Here is a 13736-nt window from a genome sequence, read left to right on the forward strand (position 1 = left end):
TGTACTTTGTTAAGGGTGCTGAGCTGTGTGGAGACCCCAGTTCTCCTCACAGAGCTACAATTCCCAGAATCTCCTGGGAAGAGGGATTGATTGTTAAACCACTTTGAGAATTGTAGTGCTGTGGATCGGAATTGGGGTCTCCCAACAACTCTCAGAATCTTTAACAGATGTATAGTTCCCAGGATTCTTCGGGGGAAGTCATCAGGGCTGGTGCCAGGCATTTTGGGGGCCCTGGGCACCAGCCTGCCCGGGCCCCGGCACACACATGCATGCACACATGCTCCACCTACCTACCTTTCCCTTGGTGAATGCTGCCCGCGCTGTGCGCGCATGCCCGCCATCAACCAAGATGGCCACCAAGGCTTCCCTAAGGGGCTGATGCCTCCGCCACCATCTTGGTTGATGGCACGCATGCGTGCTACACGCGCGCATCTCTGCCATCAACCAAGATGGCGGCAGGGGCATCAGCCCCTTAGGGGAACCTCAGCCGACGTCTTGGTTGATGGCAGGCTTGCGCCCACAGCAGCACCAGGCGGGTGTCGTGGGCCTGCGTGGCAGTAGGGGGGGTGCCTGGGAGCTCCCTCTCACAATCCATGGCAGGGTTGTGAGATGACGCTGCCATGGGTCACGGAAGGGAGCTCTACCCACCCACCCTAAGGAGGGGCCCTTCAGGGGCCCTCGGCCTGGGCCCAACCTGGCTGCCCTCTGGTGCCGGCCCTTGAAGCCATGAATGTTTAAAGTAGTTTAACAATGTAGATGGGGTCTTCAGTGAGAATAATTGAGTCTGAACCCTAAGGTTTGTCAAGTCCAGCCATCAGCTGGTGCAAGACATCTGCGGCTGCCGCATCTCTGACAGGGGACCAATAAGTCACTACTTAAAAGCCTCTGCTAAGTAGACATACACAGGATTGTATCCTAAACCAGTTAAGTTTAACAATCAGGCATGGGGAGCCTTTGGCCCTCCAGGTGTTGTTGGACTCTTAACTCCCATTAGCCACTGCCAGCATGGCCAGCAGTCAGGGATGATGGGACTTGTAGTCCAGCAACATCTGGAGGGCCACTGACCCCTCATGCTTGCTATCAAGCCCAAAGTAACAGTTTGTGTGAACACACACCATTTGGAATTATCAGCTGAACTGCCATTAGTCTCAGATGTTTAGAACATGGTGCCCAAGTGTGAGCTTAATTCTGAAAGCAGGACCACCTCCTCACCTTGATTATTTTTTCTTCACAGAGATTGCGCCTATTTTTCTCGGCCACCCTCATGCCACAAAATGAATGCCGAGCTTCTCCCACGTATTGTTATGCTGGACTCCAAAAAAGAAAAGAAATGGCGCTCTGTATATTTTAGTCGTGCTCAAGGTCAAACTAAGTTCATCACACGCTTGGTTGCTGTGGGACAACCATTCCCACCTCCTTACAGAGTGTGGCGTGGCAAAATAGCAATATTGTTAGTTAAATAAATATACGTTGCCGCCGCCAATACCCAGAGTACTTGTCCTTAACTGCCGGCTGTATTTTCTGGTGGTTCTATGGTTTGTGGGTTGAGGGTCTAGCTACATGTTTCACACAAGTGTGCGACATATGCCTGAGTGCTGCTTTTCCACATATAGAAAAGCAGTTTTGGAAAGGGAAAACGTGGAGCAGAGAGGTCACAGTTTCAGCTGTTTCCCTGATTCTCCACTCCAAAATGCATCCCACCCACGGGCTGTTTTTTCCCCTGTGGGGGTTCAAAATACATGATTGTGCCAGAGGATGTGTGTGACATGCAATTCTTCCCCCACACTTTGGGTTGTATCAAGTGTTACAGTCTTACTCAGAGTAAATCCATTGAAATTAATGAAATTTGACAAACTTCAGCCCATTAATTCCAATTATTATTATTATTTATTAAATTTATATCCTGCCCTTCCTCCCAAAAGGAGCCCAGAACAGCAAACAGGTGATAATGCATTAAAAACATCTATAAAACATCTATAAAACAAAACATCTTCAAAAAATCTTTAAAACATTTTTTAAAAAATCTTTAAAAACTTCTTAAAAAACAGTTCCAACAGAGGTGCAGACTGGGATACGATCTCTACTTAAAAGGCTTGTTGAAAGAGGAAGGTGCCGAAAAGACAACACAGACAGCACTTGTCTAATATTTAAGGGAAGGGAATTCCAAAAGGTCTGTGCCACAACACTAAAGTTTTGCTTCCTATATTGTGCAGAACGAGCCTCCTGATAAGATGGTATCTGCAGGAGGCCCTCACCTGCAGAGCGCAGTGATTGACTGGGTATATAAGAGGTAAGACGATCTTTCAGGTATCCTGGTCCCAAGCTCCATAGGGCTTTATGCCCCAAAATCAGCACCTTGAACTTAGCTTGACACTAAGTAGGACTTTGCTGGATGCAACCTTGGGGTTTATTAAATATTCAGTACTGAAAGAGCTGATCTCTAGTTTGGGTATACAGAGACAAGTGGATAGATACAAGTGGGGCCACACCCACAGAACGTTGCAGGCTGGCATACTTTTGTTCTGGATTCCAGATAATTTGCTATTTCCCCCTCTAAGCTCCATTTTCAGCCCACTCTCTCAACAGTCAGTCAGCATTCCATGCCCAGCTTGGAACACTCAGCCCTTGTTGGCCTGTTGGCCTCCTCATTGCCCTCCCCCTGCTCCCGTTTCAGATGCCCCTGTCTGAAACCCTGGAGGGCACCTGTCCGTCAGTGTGGACAATACAGAGCTAGATGGACCATTGATCTGACTATTGTAAGGCCGCTTCTGATGTCCCTATGACATACAGCTAGAATTAAAGAACAAGGCACCTCTGAGACCTAGGAAATCGTTTTCAGTACCAGAATTTAAACTGAGTTCACAGTCCTTTCTTACGTAAGTCTACTCCTGTGGTCAGATTTCTTCATTTCAGCGGTCTAATTTAAGCAGAAAAGGTTGTTGCAGTTTTTAAATAATTGGGAGTCAGAAGCCAAGGCTGATCTACTGCAAATCACCCAGAGATCTATCAGTAGATCCTGATCCACCTTCTGCCCAGCCCTGCAATACCCCAGTACAGAGTCAGTTCTCTGCATTTATTGTCACTTTTAGGGTTGTTTTCAACTAACTTCTACTCAGAGTAGACCCTTAAAAATTGTTGGAGTTGAGCAATTAATTTCAATGGGTCGTCTCCAAGTATCCAATGTTGGATACAACCCTAATTTCTTTCTTCCAAGATTGGCAGTTTCTCTTAGTAAAAAAGGATAGGGTTTTTTAAAGGGATTTCTTCTTGATTTAAAACCACATTTTAGAAACTTGTGTTTGCTTCATTACTTTAGGAGAAACTCAGAAGTGATGCATTTTATACACATACTAATCAATATTTTTAAAAGGTACATTAGAGAAAGGGAACCTGGTTCATGCTGTCTTTATGGCCCACAGTATCCTGATTTGCCTTGCCATTTCATATTCCTGCATTGAGTAAGAGGTTGGCCTGCATTGAGCAGGGGGATAGACTTGATGGCCTTATAGGCCCCTTCCAACTCTACTATTCTATGATTCTGTTATTTTCTTTGTTTCTGTTTTGTAGATGGACAAATGTACCTAGGCATCTAAAGTTATAAGTGGGAATCTCAGAAAACCAGAGTGAGACTGGAGTTGGGCTCCAGCAAGAACAACAAAAAAGGAAGTTTTCTGCAGAAGCTGTGAGTCTGTAGCTCAGTCACAGAGCATCTGCTGTGCATGCAGAAGGTCCCTGGTTCAATCCCCGGCATCTGCAGGTTAGGCTGGGAGAGATCCCTGTCTGAAACACTCAGAGAGCAGCTGCCAGTCAGTGTAAACAATACTTAGTTGGATGGACCAATGGTCTGATGCAGTAGAAGGTAGCTTCCTAGGTTCTTATATAACCACTCAAAGGGCTTTTAACTTCGGAGGCATTACGAGGACATGACCTTCATTCTCATTATTCTCTATATTCATCTTTGACACTCTAAAAGTCACAGTGATGGTAACCCTTGGCTGGCATTGTTAGTTGGTGAGCATTTCTCTTACATTTGCCCCCTTGTGGTGAAGTGTGGAAGTCCACAATGAATTTCCACTCAATAGTTCATGTTGGAGTGCTTTAAAACTTCCTTATTCTCCCAAAATGGACTTTTATCCCCCCCCTTCCCCTTTTAAAAAGAATTCCTGGAAAACGTCCTGACTTTTCCCAGGAATTCTCCAAAGCCCACAAAGATCCAGTCCAGGGAAGCTCCTCCACCACCATGACCATTCCTCTTTTCTGCCAGTTTTCCCCATCGCCCCCCCCCAAAAAAAACATCGAAGCAGGTTCAGAAGCCTCCACTGCTGCCTGAAGAAAAATGTAGCCCTTTGTTTAAATTTGGGAATGTTGTTTCTTTTTTTCCTTCTAATTAATGAACCAGGAGGACTTTAAAAAAAAAATTCATGTTGTGAGGATGGGGAAGGACTGTAGCTTAGTAGAAAAGCATATTCTTTGCATGCAAAAGGTCCCAGGTTCAAATCACTTGTATTTCCAGTTAGGGCTGTCTAAAAGCCTGGAAAGCCACTGCTGTTCAGGGTAGACAACGCTGACCTAGATGGAGCAATGGTCTGGGACAGCTTTATTGTTTGTAAAACTGCAGTAGTGCAGGAGCAGCTGTTGGCTTTAACCTCAGCGGCTGTTCTCTCTCCCCCCCACCGCTGCCCCACTTGTTACGTTTGGGAATGGGTGGAAGGGGGGAAACTAGAAGGCGAGAGGAGCCATCAGGAGCCAAGGTGAAATCTGGAGGTTGGACTTGGCTCTTAATGGCTGCTGATTTCTGAACTTGGAGCAGTTTCATTGCATTTCTAAAAGAGCATTTCCAAAAATCTAGAACCTTATTGCCCTCAACGGGGTTACCAGGTCACAAAAGTTCAGCTGATGGGAGAAATCATAATAATTAGAAATTCCCTTCTATGGGCTACAGGTACAGCAGCCCTGTTAGGGCCCTGACTAGTGATACTTGCTTCCTAGCCCTCATTCCAAAGCCCCCGAAACATAAGAAGAGCCGTCTGCTGGATCAGGCTAATGGGCTACGCAGTCTCCCAGGGCTCTCCCAGTGGCCAGCCAGATGCCTATGGGAAGCCTGCAAGAAGAACCTGAACACAATAACACTCTCCTCACCTGTGAGTCCCAGCAGCTATTGTGCAGAGGCATATTGCCTCCAACAGTAAAAGTGGAATTAGCCATCCTGACTAGTAGCCATTGACAGCCTTATGCTCCATGAATTTGTCTAATCGTCTTTTAAAGGCATCCAAGTTGGTGGACATTGTGGGTGCAAATTCCACAGTTTAACTGTGCTTTTGTCTATCCTGAATCTTCTAACATTCGGCTGCATTGGATGGCCCTGGGTTCTAGTATTATGAGAGGGGGAGAAAAGCCTCCTTATCGACTTTCTCCACACTGCATAATTTTATACACCTGTATTATGCCTCCCCTTACTCTAATTTTTCTCCGCTTTCTCAACTACTTCTTTCTGTGTTCACTTAGCCTCTCTTTCATCAATTCCTTGTTTCCTCCATACCTTTCTTCTTTCTCTTGCCTACTTTGCATCTTTCCTGCAGCTCCTGGGTTCCTTGCTACATAGCTTTCCTGCCTCCCTCTTCTCAGTCTTCAGCCTTCTGTCCCTGTAAGATCGTCCGATTTGATCCCAGCCAAGCTGACCTCCCCCTTGCAAGAAGCTGGATTGCAAACTTTCTTTAAGCTGTGTTTTCTGACCAGTTGAAATGTTCGTGAACGTTCTCTGTCACCTCAGTCAATCAATGTTGAAGGCTTCACTGCCACAAATACAATGCAATATAGATTCTCTCAGAAGTAAAAACATTCTTAGCAGATGTGCTTTCAGTTTTTTTCTTTGCCAAGTCTTATCTTTGAATAAAAAAGAAAACACATACGCACACTCAACCTTTTCCTTCTTTTAATGTGTCAAAACCCTGTGATTATCTTGCCAATATGTCTGTGGTGTATAATAATGCAGACTTGGTGCTTCTGCCAAGGAGACATAATAAGGATTCAATCAAAGATCAGCGCCACGCGTTGACTCAAATATGTTCGCATGCACACATTTGGGCGCTAAGCCATCATCAGTCGACATCTGGAATAACTGCATTGATTCAAGTGTGTTTATACTGATGTAAACAGTAAGTGATTCGGGTCCATTAACACTGCACATTTGGATGTTTTTACTGTTTGTAGTGGGATGCATTTTCCTCTTTTCAGTAAAATAAAGTATTTGTTTAGATTTGCAGCCTATAGCAGCACCCAGCATCTTGGGACAGCTGCTGTTCCTCTGAAGTCCCAGTAGGGCCCACTGCTGATCCTGGGCCAGCCCCATCCCATACAGGTGGCCGGCAGCTGTGAGCCATCCACTGATTTAATTTCCCACAATGCCCTGACAGTTTTCCTCTATGGCACTGTGGGAAATTAAAATGGCAGCCCTCACTTGGGGCTGCCGTTTAAATTTTCCACAATGCCCTGGAAGAGCACCATTTGGGGGGCATTATGTGTAATGAGAGGTAGTGTAGCATAGCGGTTGGACTACGACCTGGTAGACTAGGGCTTGAATCCTCACACAGCCATGAAGCTCACTGGGTGACCTTGGGCCAGTCACTGCCTCCCAGCTTCAGAGGAAGGCAATGGTAAACACCCTCTGAATATCGCGTACCATGAAAACCCTATTCATAGGGTCGCCATCAGTCGGAATCGACTTGAAGGCAGTCCATCATGGCCAGCAGTAGCAGCTTAACCTACCAAGAAGCCATTGGTACATGAAGGGATCAGCCTGAGGGCATTTTGCCAAGGGACCCTTGTGTGCTTATCCCAGTCATTGCAATGGGGACAAATAAATTGCTGTGCATGAGAACTCTGTTGTAGAAAGGGCAAAAAAAGCCCACCTTGTCAGGATGGGGACACTGCCTGTATCCAAGGCTCCTTGCAATATATAGGCTCCCTCTCCATCCTTTTAAAAAAAGTGGAATAAAAACGAGTGTCTGGGGAAGGGCTGTGGCTCAGTGTCAGAGCATCTGTTTTTCATGCAGAAGGTCCCAGGTTCAGTCCCCGACATGTCCAGGTAGGGCTGGGAAAGCTTCCCTGCCTGAAAGCCTGGTGAGCCGCTGCCAGTCAGTGTAGACAATACTGGGCTAGATGGACCAATGGTCTCCTATCTTCCTAAGGGGGAAATTTTAGTGAGAAACCTGAACCGAGTTAAGAGAGTTCAGAAAAGGTTAGACATAAGACATACTCCGCTGGTTTGGGCCAAAGATCCATTTAGTCTAGTACCCTGTTTTCTACAGTGGCTAACCAGATGCCTTTAGGAAGCCTACAGGCAAGGCCTGAAAGCATAAGCTTGCTTCTATTGTTACTCTCAAATAGCTGGTATTCAGTGGCAATGCTTATATTGAACCTCAGAGCTGGATATGGCCCTCATGACTATTAGCCATTGATAGGCGTGATACCTTCCTTGAAAATTGTCTGAAACTGTTTGAAAGCCATTTAAACTGGCGCCATCACCATATCTTGTGGCAGTGGGTTCCATAGCTTAATTCCATGCTCTGTAAAGAAGCATTTACCTTTGTCTGCCCTGAATATTCTGCCGTTGAGTTTCAGTGGACTTCTTGTACCGTGAAGGGTGCTGAGAGTTCATAGGAGACCGCTGTCTCCCTCACAGAGCTGCAATTCCCAGAGGGTTTAACAATCCATCTCTTTTCCCAGGGAACTCTGGGAATTGTAGCTCTGTGGGGGAGATAGGGGTCTTCTAGCAACTCTCAGCACCCTTCCTAAACTACACCTCCCAGGATTCTTTGGGGGAAGCCATGACTGTTTAAAGTGGTATAATAGTGCTTTAAATGTGAGGTGCAGATGTGGTACAGATGTGGTCAGAGAGAAAGGTAGGTGAGTATGAGTTTGAGTCCCCCCCTTTTTTCTTCCTTCACATCTCCTCTACTATGCCCCCCTTATTTCCCTCTTTTCTAAATTATAGAGCCCCCAAATATTGTAACATTTCCTCATAGCGGAGTTGCCCCAGCTCGCTAATCATTTGGGTTACCTTTTTCTGTACCTTTTCCAGCTCTACAATATCTTATTACAGGGACGGTGACTCGAAGCATCTTGTTTTCTTTGAAAATCACCCTGTGGGGAAATCCCTATTTGCTTGGCATTGGCTGCCACCCCACTCAGTTGGAAGCAGGATATTACAAGTGCTGGCTTACACATTGTCTCCCAAAAGATGAAATACATAATTTTTAAAAACAAAAGGGGATGCAAATTTGCATAAAATATGCACATGCTAATTATGCACATTTTGAAATAATTGCCCTCATTTAAATAGGGGTACTGTACATCTCAGCATTGTGGGGAAGATGTGACCAGGTGGCCTGTGTGCGCCTGTTCAGTCTGCCTTCCAGGTATCAACTGTTGAGGGGCCACATCAAGGCTTTTCCTTTTTATGGTCCACTTAGGGTTACCATCATTTTGTCATTTCAAAAAGAGTACATTTGGCTTCGATAAGTGAAAAGTAAGAGTATGCTGTTGCACCATCTCAAAAAGAGTACATGTATTCTTAAAAGAGTACGGTTGGTAACCCTAGGTCCACTATCTTTTAACTAGCCTTGGACCAGACAGCCTTTCTAATAACAGAGAGCTCCTTCAAATAGAGAACTCTGTCCTTCAGCCGGCCTTCAGACAGACTGTCCCAACAGGAAATGCCCATCAAATGCCCATTGGGAGCCTTCGTGTAGAATCCCTAACTGTATATGGCGGAGAGAAATTAATATCATTAATATCCGCATTTTATAGATGGGAGAACTGAAGCTGAGAGAGAATGACTGGCAAGCTGTAGGCCTAGAACCACCCAGAAAGATTTATGACCTAAAAGGAATCTGAAAACTAGCCTGTTTGGTCCATGTCCATAGTTGTCCATTATACCTATATTTGAGGATTTAAAACAAAATAAAATAGAGGGAAAGTGATTAGCTCTACTGGTGAAAAAGGCAAGAAACAGACAACTGTGTGAGAGACTTAGGGTAGTGTCTCTTCCACTGGTAAAAGTCCCATTGACTTCAGGTCAAAATTTTAAATGAGTGATATTTTAAACAACGTCAAAGGCTTGATTTGGCTGCATATTCTCCCATTGCCTAAGCCAGTAACATCCGCTGCTGTGGGAAATGAGGTAAGTGTCAAGATTACTGTCCTTGTAAAAGGACAACAGGAAAGCCTTTCTGTTCCCATGTTGCAATTCAGCTGTTGTTCCTCAGCTATAAATTTGGAGGGAGAGGAGAATTATTCCGAGGCAGAGTGATGGTGGTGGGGATGACTAGAGACTGGGTAGGCTAAAATCTATTAAATTAAAATGGATTGTTTCTTGGACACTGTTCAAAGTGGTGCTGTTTGTATATGCATCTCGAGCATTTAATAGTTCTGTTCTGGCTGAGAGTTTTGTGTGACTCAAATCTTGATTTGGTTAACATACCAAACAGTCTCTGAAAAGGTTCTGCAGTATCCAAAGGCCTATGGGGCCATATATCCCCATAGACTTGGGGTCTCCCTAGGCCGTGCATTGAAAAGTGATGAAATTAGGCAACAGACATTAGCCGTAAGAACATAAGGAGAGCCCAGGAGGCCCATTCAGTCCAGTGTTCTGTTCTCATAGTGGCCAACCAGATGCCCATGGAATCCCAAGGCAGGATATGAGTGCACCATCCCTTTCCCACTTGTGATCCTAAGCAACAGATATGCAGAGATACACTACCTGTCACTCTAGAGGTAAAAATAGTCATCATGGCTAGTCAGCACAGATAGCTTCATCCCCCATGAAGCTGTCTAATCCTCTTTTAAAGCCACTGAAGTTGGTGGCCACAATCATATCATGGGAGTGAATCTCATAGTTTAACTATGTGCTGTGTGAAGAAGTATTGCCTTTAGTCTGTCCTGAACCTTCCAACATTCAGCTTCATTGGATGATCCTGGATCATAGTATTATGAAAGGGGTGGGGTGAGGGAAGCCCTGTCAATATCTACTTTCTCCACATTTTGCATAAATTTATACATCTCTGTCCTGTTCCCCCTTACCTTCCTTTGTTTTCTAAACTGAAAAGCCCCTTTCCTCATAAAGGAGTTGCTCCAGCCTCCTTTACAGCTTATAGTATCCTAGAGGAGGACATGGCTGTTTGGCTGGGCTCCAACCCTGAACAGGAGCACTCCAGGGAGAGGTAAGGATACACTGCAACATTCTGTTGCAGGTCCTACTTGCGCGTATCTATTGATGTATGTACTTACTTGCTTATTTGTTTATGTATTTACTTACTTGCTTATTTACAGTGCTTACATGCTGCAAATCTCTCCCAAAGCAGCTTACAAAAGCTCATTAGCCTCATATTCATAAGAAGATAATTTAGCTTCGAATATATAGCAAGGACATTGTCCTTCCAAATGATTTGCAGTACAGTCCACTTGGAATGATTCCAGTCCAGCCCCTCCAGTTATCTTCCTGTGATCCATACTGCTGTGCCTATCCATCAAAGATGTTCCCAGCCCTTATGCCTCCCACCCACGCTGGCTCTATCTCCTGCCTTGGATATTCTATTTTTTTAATTGAACTGTACTCCCCTTCACGTATGGTGAGGCTGTCTTGGCTTTTTGTTCTCCAAAGCCCTTCACATCTGCATGATTGGCAGTAATTCAGCAGGCCATGGAGCTGGATCTATGCACGAGGGAGAGGCTGTTGTGTTGCTTCTCCCTTTGACGGCTTCAGTAGGGGCAGTTGGTAGCCCTGAGAGTTGGCTGTCAGCTGGAGCTATATCCAGGCACAACAGAGGGGTTCCTGAGGGCTACTCATGTTTCAAGGAAGTATTTTATACATGTTTCAAAAAGTAATTATATTGACAGTACGGTATCAGAAACAATTGTAAGGCCTGCTGGTGGCCAATTAGACCTGGGGATTTTGGCCTTTTCAGGCTTCTTCTGCTTGTTTCCTTCATTGCCACCTCTGGGCCTTAAGAAAGACCCCGTGCCTTGGGATCTCCTTTGAGAGGAGACATTTGTTGAAATTTGATTCTGTTTGCATTTAAATGAGAACTTACTTAATTTTCAAAACAATATGCCAACTAAAACACAGCCATCTTTCATAATTCAGAGTTCTCTGAATTTTGCAATGCAGTTCTCCAGCCGCATAATGTGCACCAAAAATGCATATATTCATGAAAACAAAACAAAAAAGCATCATTGTAGGGGAAATTGCAATAAGGAGACTATTGCCTACAAAAATGTGTATATTATTTATTTATTGCATTTGTATACCGCCCCATAGCCGAAGCTCTCCATATATTAGGATATATTTGCACTAAAATGTGATGAATTTTCATGAGGACTTTAAAAAAAATTGCGAACGGATGATGCAATATGAAGAACTGAATTTAAGATTGTAAGAATGAGAAACTAAGAGAAACTGCAATTGATAGATTCGCCCATCCGTAGCTTGAAATGTTTTTCCCCAGCTCTCTAGCTAGCTGTGCTATATACAGCCAGGGGATAGTAAACGAAGACGAGATTTATGATCTCGGTGCTTACATTAGAGCGAAACCAGTGTTGTTCCCCCCACCCCCAAGCTAGCCAGAATCTGCCTTGCTGAGTACTAGAAAGTTATGTCCTGTAAAAAGAACGATATTGTTGGAAACAGAGGCTATGAAATTTAATTTAGTGCTAACTGGCTAGATGTCCAAAGAGAGAGAGGCTTATTGCAGTGCAGTAGATAAGACTGTGATGGGTTTAGATGTATCTTTTACTTAAATCTCACCTTTCCACTTGATAAGCCTTCAAAGACAAAAACAAAACAAAAAACCTAAAATGCAAACTGAACCTAACCCCCCCAAAACATATAATGCCCAATTAAAGAAATCTTAAACCAGTCAGATAATTAAATAAATTTGTATATGTGTAAAAGGAGTGGTCCAGAAGCAGAAAAGCATTCTTGTCTTTCTTTTTATGTGGTAGGGATTATCTTAGAAGAGACATCCGTGTCTGTGCATGTGTGAGAAGGTGGCACTCTTAAGACAGCATCTGCAGTTTTGTAAATAGAATGATTAAATTGGAGGCACTCTTTAGTAATTTTTAAAAAATGATTACAAGTTGCATTCCTAATATCTCCTGTGGGCAAGGCACTCTCTCTCTCTCTCTCTCTCTCTGTGCCCCCTCTTCCCACTTGTAAAGTGGGCATAACAGTGACAAATCTTACAAATTTGCTTTCGTTGCAGCCAAGACAAAGACTGCAGAACTTTCACACATTTATAATATAAATGACCAGAAAGATGAAGGATGCCTCTTAGCAGATGCAGTGATAAGGGAGATGCTTTCTGTTAGGTGAAATGCCGTGTCTGACAGCTACATGTGTGTCTTAAAAAACATCTGATTTTCTCTCTCTGTCTCTGTCTGTCTCTCTCTAGCTTGTGCATCTGGAAAGAAGCTATGGGATGTCCCCAAATCTCACACAGATCAGATCAGCCCAGGAAAACTGCGGTGGGAGCCGCAGTGCCAGTTCCAATTGCGCCACCTGCAGGACGGCGCTAGAATTTCAGCTCTCCTGCCTCCCCGGCTGGAAGGTCACTGGATTTCAACAGGGTAAACAGGATTTTGTAGCAATGGAAAGGATAAATGTGCTGGATGGAGCAGAAAAGCATTGCCGCTATTGGTTCTGTACTATCCTTCTGGGGTATTTAATTGCAGATGGGGATTTTGACTAATAACTGGGAAGCATTTCTTTCTGTTGTTGCTTATTCCAGTTTGAGAGGCAGTGGATGCAATTGCTGAAAAATATCTAAGCTCTGGCTTGCTGTGCTGCCTTTGCCAATCCATGACCCCCAGATTTCTAACAGTATCATTCCAGACCCTAAAGCAGAGTTTTGTGCTACAGGATGGTCCGTTAGGAATATTTCTAGTGTGTTTGTGCCTTCTGCTCATTTTGTAGGGGTTTGTACGTGAGATTTGCAGTGGCCTCTTTTGGCTAGAGGACTTCCTCTTTATATAAATGCTCATTCTTAACTTGCAGACAGGAAGAATTTAGAAGGCCCAAATCAGTAGTAGGGATCTTGTGGCCCCCCAGATGTTGCTGCATTTTTAACTCCCGTCTGACCCAGCCAGTATGGCCAATGGTCAGAAATGATGTGAACTGAGTCCAACAGTGGTGGGGTGGTGGCTCCATGTCAGTGGGGCAGTGGAATCCACTCCAGGTTTTAGTCTGAACTCTCAAAGTTTGAACTAAAATCCGGAGTGGATTCCACTGCCTCACTGACATGGAGCCACTGGCTGCCACTGGAGTCCCACAACATCTGGAGAGTCAGAGCTTCCCAATGCCTGCCCTGAATTATTATTTCAAAATGGCCAGGTACATAGCATGGGATTATGGTTCATCAGGATGAAAGGTGATGGCTGTACCATGTCAGACTACAGGTGTAGTCTCCCTACCAAAAATGAATCTTTTCTTGTATAGAAACCTGGCATGTCAAGGCAAAGGAGAAGTCAGAAGCCTCACTGAGAACTAGGCCTCAGAGATGAGCACCAATGCAAGTAACAAGTAACCTGAACCGCATGGGTGGGTGGATGGGGAATAGACAGAAAGGCAATCTATTCTTCCCTTTGCTGATGCTCTCTAAAGTAACTTTGTTTGTTTGTTTTCTCAGCTTTTCTCCCTCCTCCTCCTCTCTTCCTTCTCTTTGTTTTCAGTTAGTTAGAGA

At 44.5% G+C, this 13736-nt stretch overlaps 1 protein-coding gene across 1 annotated transcript in view; it reads left to right on the forward strand.

Moving 5' to 3' along the window:
- Positions 1-13736, forward strand: part of APCDD1L (APC down-regulated 1 like) — a 54612-nt gene that overhangs the window by 23105 nt on the left and 17771 nt on the right. Inside the window, exon 2 of the mRNA XM_061631163.1 lies at positions 12450-12624. Within this exon, the coding sequence (XP_061487147.1) occupies positions 12450-12624 (175 nt within the window). The remainder of the gene's footprint in view (positions 1-12449; positions 12625-13736) is intronic.

This window comes from Rhineura floridana, chromosome 6 (assembly GCF_030035675.1).
Source record: "Rhineura floridana isolate rRhiFlo1 chromosome 6, rRhiFlo1.hap2, whole genome shotgun sequence".
Lineage (NCBI taxonomy): Eukaryota > Metazoa > Chordata > Lepidosauria > Squamata > Rhineuridae > Rhineura > Rhineura floridana.